The sequence below is a fragment of the Accipiter gentilis genome, chromosome 14, assembly GCF_929443795.1.
Source record: "Accipiter gentilis chromosome 14, bAccGen1.1, whole genome shotgun sequence".
Lineage (NCBI taxonomy): Eukaryota > Metazoa > Chordata > Aves > Accipitriformes > Accipitridae > Astur > Astur gentilis.
In genome coordinates this window covers 32,626,073-32,634,827 of record NC_064893.1, presented here as the reverse complement: position 1 = coordinate 32,634,827, position 8,755 = coordinate 32,626,073, and the positions used below count along the sequence as shown (strand labels likewise).

The following is an 8,755-nucleotide window of genomic DNA, read 5'->3' as shown; positions in this document are numbered from 1 at the left end:
CTGGAAAAAGAATTCCCGAACTGACAGAAAAGATTTTCTCTTCAACACATCCCAAAACAGAGACCCGTAACAATCCTCATGTTTCCTCACGTTTCGTTACAGGGAACATTCACCTAGGGCAGTTCACAGAGGAAGATTTGCAAGCTGTGGTTGTTACCAAAAGGGTCACGGGCTCTGCACACCTCATATTGTTATTTGTGGCTGCACACCTGCAGAAGCACAGCTTGCAAAAAGAAATATTTGGGGAACAATTTTATCTAGTGACTAATGAAATACGAAGGATGAAAATCATCTGGTCTGAAAGGAAGAGCACGGGCTGCGATACAGGAGGTTGTAACTCATGGTGCTCAGGCAACAGCATCGGCGTGAGACCTCCCAGTACCGTTTGCAGTCTCAAGCTGGGAGAAGCTCCCTTAGTTGGCATGAAATAGTAATAATAAAAATTCCACACAGGGCAGCGGTCAACCCCCTGAAATTGTAAAATAGTAAAAGAGAAAGGAGAAAAAGAATTGAGGGAGAGAAACCCTCTTGCTGTTGAAGATAGCAACATCAGCACTAACGCAGCAAAATGCTTCCCTGAAGGCAAAAGAAACAAGAGGGGTTTTCTGATGTTTCCTCTTCAGTATCTACCATGTGCACTTGAGAAATGAGGCCAAGTTGTACAAAGGATCTGGATCAGGAAGAAGAATAGTTGTACTAATTCAGTCACATGGAGGTGTAAAGCAAGCGGGGAATTCGGGTCACCCTAGGGTCTGCTCAGCTACAACAGCTATTGCGTGTACATAAAGTTAGCAGGGCCAAGCCAGATGACTGAGCAACTACAAACGGTGAAGAGCAGCAAACATTGAACATGTGAAGCTGTGAACTCTGCTCTAGTGGTTCCCTTCTGGCCTCCACCAAATCACTAATCCCACCTTCATCTGTAAAACGAGTATTTACTCACCCTCCTAATAACAGGATGAATGTGATTAAAATGGGAGGGTCAAAGTGGAAAGCTATTTTGTTACTTCCCAACAGTAGAGAGACGGAAAGGCTCTGGATTATCTGGATTCAAAGGAATCAAATAATTTTGTGGTCAAACAAAAGTTTTAGACTGTTGCTATGGGAACCATCACACCTCCTCAGAAAGACAATGAATGGCAACTTAATCCTCTCCTATCTGAAAGGGGAAAAATAACCTTGATGTGAACTGCGGGAGTTTCACAGCCTGCCATTGCTGCTCTTCAAACTCTTTTGTCCCATTCCTGAAGATTCTTGCTTGTCTGGGAAGAGAAATACTGCCTAGGCAGCCTCTGAACAAAAATGATGATTATTCATTTTGTGTTTCTGTATGGCACAAGCTTTCCGCTTGCTGGGTTCTCTGCAGTTCGGTTCAGTCATGCACACACCCGCTTCCCCACAGAGTTTTAAGGATTATCTTTTCCAAGATTTTTCTTTTGTGCATTTTTTTTTTTTCCATGAAGGCACCACTTCAAATGAAAAATAGTTCATTCAAGACCTTCACCATCCGCTAACGAGTGAACAGTGGAGACGCCCTGGTTCCTGCTGTCTCGGTAGCCTGTAGATGCTGTTATAGGTGCAGAGACTGGCCTTTCAGATAATCCTCTGTGCCGCTCTGACCAACTTTTTAAACCTTTCCTCTTCTCCCTCATCCTTCCTCTCCAAACTCTTGCCTTGTAAGAACTCAGGGTTTATCCTAGGGAGCCAAACACCACAATGACTATCCAGCTGTAACACCAATGCCTGCCTTTATCATGTCTATATCCTGACATAAACAGATGCTGTAGCCTCAGTAAAACATCACAATTCTTTTGCAACCTTAATAAGAAATAAATTTTTCTATTTAAACTTACAAAATTTTATTTTCTCTGTTCTCTTTTTTTAGAAGAAACTGGTGTAGCAATGCTGAAGAGAGACTTGCCAATGCTGGCACTGCAGCCTTGGTCAAGTAAGGTAAATGGTGCAGAGGAACAACCCTCCAGAAGGATAAAGAGCCCTCAGCCGGTGCTGACTCATGTTTGCCGCTGGACACCAGCACATCTGCTGACTCACACTTCTTTTAGGGTTTGGTAGCCTTCCAGCTCTTCTCTCTCAGAAGGTTCAATCAATATCACTTAAATAAGTTAAAATAATCTGATTTGATACACTATTGATATTATTCTTCAATGCAGGAAAGATATATTTACAGGAAATAATAGTAACGACACAGCATTCCATATATTTATGATGAGTTTTAAACCTTTACTCTCCATTATAAATATCTTATCCCACACTCTCATTTTACAAGCTTTACAAAGTCTTTTCTTTTGCAGCTTAATCTTGCACGGCTGGTATCAAGTCAAAGAGTTCACAGTTAGAAACACGAATAAAATCAGTTGTTATATTTTGTGTGGAGCGCTGTGAAGATCCGAAGGGATAATTCAGTGCTCTCTAGCCCCTTCGCTACAGTTAAAGACAGTTTACAATCCAGGCAAGTTCAGCTCAAGGAGTTTAAAGGCTAGCAACCAAAACAGCAACACCCATAAGGTCTCCTAACTGAACACCTGGAAGACACAGAATGTGCCAGAAGTTTGAGAACAGGTTACCTAATACACTAAGATTAAGGTATGTTCCTTTTAATAGTTATTTTTCTTTCTTTAAATATTAGAACACTTCCAGGTAAAAACAAGCTGTGCAGCTTGCTAGGAATAAAGGCATTTTAAGGTTACAACAGAACAAGCCACATCCTGTCGTACATCTACACAGTAACCATCTAACAGCATGAGAGGCAGCAATAAAATACAGAGATGCATGTAAAATATTTTCTTCCGACCTTCTTCCTCATACAGCTGCATAAAATATGGTTTTGTAAAATTTGGGGATCCAGGTAAATCATGCCTATCCATTTATTAAAACACTTGAGTCTTACAAACTGAGCAGTCCATCAACCTAGAGCAGTTCGGAGTTCACTACAATCACATATATGTGGAACCAACCTGCAGCCTGAGCAACTGAAATGCCGACGCAGCTGTTCCTGGCCATGTGCACAGACACACTGACAGGGAACTGAAGGCTGAAAGAATCGCACTGAAGCGAAGCAGGGAACAAAGGAGCAGCACATTCACCCCTAACAAAAGGTACCTGTCAGAATTCATTACGGTTCTTGAAGCAGAAGCTAAAAGGCTCAACACAATGAGACAGAAACCTTCCTGTCTTAAATGCTGAGAATTTCAGCAGAGTCCTGTAGTATTCTGCTTTCTCCTATATGCAGCAGCACTGAAGGGTGGCAGATACGCAGCACAAAGCACAGCAGTGCACTGGAGGCAAATTCTGGTCGAGGGCATCATTTATCACATGCTCCCCTGAGTTATTAATGAAGGGAAGAAACGGCAGACCTTGGCGACCCTGGTCCAGGAGCCCTCACAGCTCCAGGGGAACCAACCAGGGCCGAGACGCTTTCGAAATGCGGCCGCTTTCCTACTTTTAGCAACCAAATAGCCAATCACCCGCCTCTTCGGGGCCAAACGTTGGCCTCTGCCCCGGGGCACAGCGGGGAGAAGCGGCTGAGGGACCCTCCAGCCGTCTGACAGGGGTTGGGGGTGTGCGGGGGCTCTCCCCAGGCCCAGGGCCCGCTTCCCTCCAAGGCCCAAACCCCACCGGACTCGGTCCACTCCTGCCCAGGGCCCCTCGGGCCTCCACAGCAGCTCACAGGAGACGGCACCAGACCCATCCCCTCAGCCCCGCTCGCTCCTCGCCCCTCTCAGGGGCGCAGGGATCCCCCCCAGGCCCAGGCCCAGGCCCAGGCCCAGCGGCCACCTCCCCACCCCGTTCCCATGGCAACGCCGCAGCTCTCGCGAGAGCGCCCGGCAGGAAGTTACGCACAGCGCGAGGGAAGGGGGGCTGGCCCACGTGATACAGGCGCGGGGATTCCGAACGGCGGGAGCGGAAGGTGGGGGTTTGCCGCCGTGCCGTTCGTGTTGTCATGGCAACCGCCACTGGGGTGGCTGAGGGGGGGGGGGGGCGGCGTCCCGGGAACTCGGGCCCTGAGCGGCTGAGGGGTCCCGGGAACGCGGGTCGGAGCGGCTGAGGGGGGGTCCTAGGCCCCGGACGGCCTCCTCGGCGCCGCCGCGGCCGGGCCCCGAAGCGGCCGTGAGTTTCCTGCGGTGCGGGTCCGCTGGTAACGTCCCGTCCCGAAATATGAGGTAAAATCTGGGCCTTTGGGTATTTCGTCGTGCAAATGACCGCCCCCCCCCGCCGGTCCGGTCCGTGGCTCTACGTGAAGATACCGGCGGTAGGGTCCCCTCCCGGCGTGGCGGCAGGGTAAATGGCGGGCCTGCGGTTCGTTGCAGGGACTTGACGGGAAACATGCCCAAGATAACGCTGAACGGCATCACGGTGGATTTCCCCTTCCAACCCTACGAGTGCCAGGAAGCCTACATGGCCAAGGTGCTCGAGTGTCTGCAGAAGGTGAGTGCCTCCCCCGCCCGGAGGCGTTTCGCTTCATTTACTGCGGTTTATTTCTAACTAATAAAGGGCTTCTCTGAAAAGAGGTTGTCAGAATTCAAGTTTGCTTTTTGTTGTCCGTACGCCGCCTTTTGCAAATCTTCTCTGACCTTCTTTTGCTTGTATTTTTGTTTTACTATATAGTTATTAAAAACCCAGAAGTGTGTGGGAGGCGGTCAGTAGAAATGTAGATAGGATGTTTCTCCCTAACTTGGGAAAAGGAAGAAAAGCTGAGCAAGTAGGCTGTGTGTTCATGCAGTTTGTCCTTAGCTGTCTGGGGTTTGGTTTTGTATTGTTAGTCCTTGGACTGTTAGTGTAATTCAACATTTTATCTATAATCTTACTGAATGAATGTCAAATAAGAAAATGGTTTTTACAATAGTTATCTTCGTTCTGGAGTTGGTTAAAAGATCTCGGTGGTCCGTTCTTCTGAGAGATCAGACAAACTTTTGGTAGAAACTTTGGCTTTCCACATGGCTCAGCCTCCCTCCATGTCCTGGGCAATGGCTTGGTTCCTGCTTGGTACCTCCTCGTTTTAAATTAGAAGTGTTGTAAGCCTATTATATACATAAATTCTTTTCATACACTTGAACACAAATTGTCATGGCAGTGCAAGCGCAGCTGCTCATTTTTCTGCAACTTGTAGTGTTGTTATGCTCTTTAAAATCATAACATTTAGTAGGATGAGGTGTTAAAAGTGCTTGCAAGATTTTCTGCCTAAACTATGATGTGGGATATACCCTTAATTCTGAAGGAAACTAGCAGTCTGTAATCTAAGAGTCACTTTCTGGGTTTTTTTGCAATAACTTCTAATATTTTAATGTATTTTATGCTGAAATGTGGTGCACTCTAGTTGCTCTAAGAGTGGAGACTTTCTCTGCTGCATAAAGGATAATAGCTGGCTCCAGGTTCTAGTTTGAGCCTCACTAAGTTGTTTAGAGGGTCCTGCAGGTCACATATTTACAATAACTTTATGTGAGGTATATGTGTGTTTCTGTCGTATGGTAGAGTTTACCAGGTAATGATTGTTTCTTTAACTGAGGAAATTCAGTACTGCACAAAGACCTGCTAGCTGAATTTCCAAATTCCTCATTTGTTCCCTTTTTCTTTTATTTCTCTTCAATAAAGAAGGTAAATGGCATTCTGGAGAGTCCTACAGGCACAGGAAAGACCCTCTGCCTGCTGTGTTCCACTCTGGCTTGGCGGGAACACTTCAAAGACACGATCTCAGCCCGTAAAATTGCACAGCGTATGAATGGAGTGGAACTCTTTCCTGAGACCCCCATGTCATCCTGGGGCAATGCTGCCACAGATGCTGATATCCCAAGTATGTACTGTGATTTTTAAGCTCAGTAGGGGTGATACAGGAATGTTAATGAACACTTGCATTTATCTATCTTTTGTAATAATTATGTAATTATAAAAGTCATGGAGCCATTGTTTAGCAGCTGAGGCATGGTTTCACCATTTTGTAGATTTTAAAGGTGTTTTACATATTTTTATGTTTTCTTAGAACATTAGAAACTCATTTAGCTCATTTTGTGCGTGTGAATAGTTAGATGACAAAATTTCTTGCTGTCTCTACAAGGCAAACTGTTACCATAGTACCAGCTGGGAAAGGAGGCTAATAATATCTCTAGTTCTTCTTTCCATGCTAATAATGTTTTTCTGCTTTTTTTCTCCTCTATTTGGCAGCTTATTACACTGACATTCCTAAAATAATTTATGCCTCCAGAACTCACTCACAACTTACACAGGTCATTAATGAATTAAAGAACACAGTCTACAGGTAAATATGATTTAGGATAATGTTCCTATTCAAAGAAAAGGTGGAGAAACCCATCTAGTTTAGTTATTGTTTGAATTTATGTGGATGAATGTATAAAAAACAGATATCCACTGAAATGTAGTTCACTTAATGTGCATGTATAGAACCTGGATTCCTTGTTGGGTTGGGTTTGGGTTTTTTTAATACTTCACAGCCTCTCTTGTCTCCTTCCTTTCTTGTTATAGAATCTCCTGATCTTGGTCTGGTTTTGGTTCTTTACTTCACACATTTACTTCCAAAATTCCTCCCCCCCCCCCCCCCCTTTTTTTTTTTTCTTCTCTTTTCTGGGGCATTTCTGTACAGCAATGGGAAGCCATTACAAAGCTGAATTCCTTAGGCTGGTGTAAATCTATTAAGAACTACTTGGTTTTGCTATACCAGTGTCTGTCACGGTTTTCAGCTGTTGACGTGCCAGTGTGTTGACCAAGCTCTTTGGACAGGCAGTAATCATTTGTTTGTAAGTTTCTTGTAAAGATACAGCCTTGCCACAGGAAAAAAAGTATTGTAAATGTTTGTAGTGCATTAGTTCTTACTCTAAAAATCACAGCCAGCTTGCAGTAGCTTGTAATAGATGACAGGTCCCAGTTTATTGGGCTGAACTGTCATAACAGAACCCAGATTTTATAGTGGATGATGTAAGCTGCTACTCATTACCTCCTGCTGTAAACTGCTGCTTATTACCACCTACTGCTACCAGTAGAAATGCAGTACCATAAAGTCAAATAACATATATAGCTGTTACAGACAAACTTACTTACTGTTTCTGATTCTGACCCTTATTTTGGGCTTATCTATTTCTCCTGAACCTTTCACTTTTGATATATTATACCCAGCCTAGGCATGTACAACTGTGTTCTTCTCTCTTGCTTTATTTTTAACTTCAGTTTTGTGTATTCTGTTTGAACAGGCCGAAGATATGTGTGTTGGGTTCCAGAGAGCAGCTTTGCATCAATCCTGAAGTGAAGCGACAGGAGAGCAACCACATGCAGGTGAGAACAGAGCCTTGGAAGCATGTGCAGTGAGAACATGGAGGTGTTTTGTTTTGGTGTACTGTGTGTAATTCTTAACTCTGACATTGTTTAACTACTTGAGGCTGTAGAGAAAGACAGTAGTTCTAAATGTGTTTCGAGGAACTTCTAGTTTCTACTTTTGCGAGTGCAAAATTTAATTCTGAGTGTCTGGTAGCGTTTTCCATCCAGAGAAGGATGTCATTGTGTAGAACATGAGAGTTAATAGTTGCAGTTTACTTTCTGATCTGCCACTGAAGTGTTTTTCAAGAACAACAATAATTTCAAAGTAGTGCTTCAGTTACTGATTTACTTGTTATTTTTTACAAGTAATATCAAAGATTACTGTGTTGAAAAGTATTAGTGGCAAAATACAACAAAATTTCCTCTGAGCATCTAAGTGTTCTGTGCTGCATAAAAGAGAGCCTAATCTTTAGGGTGGACAAAGGGACATATAATTTTAAAACTGAACTATGATTAGCATTTATTCATTAGCTGCTGTTACAGAAAACTAATAGCTCTTCACACCTTAACACGCTTTTCAGTACTTGATGGGCCTATGCAACTCTTGGCTAAAATATACTATGTTTTACAGATCTACATGTGCCGAATGAAAGTGATGGCTCGTGCTTGTCATTTCTATAACAATGTGGAAGGTGAGTTTGGCTGTGGAAGTAAAGCCCTGTTTTTTGGAGAGGGAGAGATTTGCTAGGCAGGTAGAGAAGTTTGGAAGAGTTGGCAGAATCTTGCAGGTGCATGCGTGTGTGGGTGTGTGTTTTGCTCTGTATTAATGTCTTTCAAGAATGAAATGTTAGGAAGTGGATGAGCATGATGATCAGGGTAACAACAAATCTTTGTGTGATACCTTTATCTAAGCTTGTGGTTTTAATGTAATTTTTGCCAGAAAAGAGTACAGAGAAGGAACTGATTGACTCAATCATGGATATTGAAGACTTGGTTAAAAATGGAAACAAGCACAGGTGAATGATCCCCTCTGACCTTCCTCCCCCTTACTTGTGAAAGTAGTGAAAACTATTTCTCTGCTTATTTTTATTAATACCTTGGTATGAACTTGATGTACATTAAAGTAGCAGAACAATGATGAGAGCAAAGTAGAGTGGCTAAATATGTTGCAGAGACAGCTTCCAGCAAAATCATGTGTACACTAAAGCCTTAACTTCTGTTACTGCAGTTTTCATCATACAGCAATTTATTTCAATCCTTACTTGTGTAAAGACTGAATCAGATCAGTCAGGCTCACCAATGTTCTATTTCTCACTTGAGCAGAGGCTACCAATATCATCTGACATGATAAATGATGTTGCAGTTTTGTTTCAGATGTAAGAGGATGAGGTGACTGATTTGTTGAGATAAAATAGTTTAGTGCAGCATTTACTTCTAGCTTAAAGGGGTGAAATGATAATGCAGTAATAAATGC

The 8,755-nt window shown here is 43.4% G+C and overlaps 1 protein-coding gene across 8 annotated transcripts in view; it reads left to right on the top strand.

Moving 5' to 3' along the window:
• The first annotated feature begins 3,890 nt into the window (after positions 1 to 3,890).
• The window catches only part of RTEL1 (regulator of telomere elongation helicase 1), a 52,209-nt gene continuing 47,344 nt past the window's right edge, over positions 3,891 to 8,755 (top strand). For 7 of the 8 annotated variants that reach the window (XR_007508071.1, XM_049816364.1, XM_049816365.1 and 4 more), the window contains exons 1-7: positions 4,074 to 4,181; positions 4,329 to 4,446; positions 5,611 to 5,809; positions 6,178 to 6,271; positions 7,218 to 7,299; positions 7,913 to 7,973; positions 8,222 to 8,297. Coding sequence is in view for 7 of the 8 variants with exons in the window: in XM_049816364.1 (XP_049672321.1) it covers positions 4,177 to 4,181; positions 4,329 to 4,446; positions 5,611 to 5,809; positions 6,178 to 6,271; positions 7,218 to 7,299; positions 7,913 to 7,973; positions 8,222 to 8,297 (635 nt within the window). In the remaining variant the exon portion in view is untranslated. Of the gene's footprint in view, positions 3,929 to 4,073; positions 4,182 to 4,328; positions 4,447 to 5,610; positions 5,810 to 6,177; positions 6,272 to 7,217; positions 7,300 to 7,912; positions 7,974 to 8,221; positions 8,298 to 8,755 lie in introns of those variants that run through there. The other variant, XM_049816363.1, reaches the window with a different exon arrangement.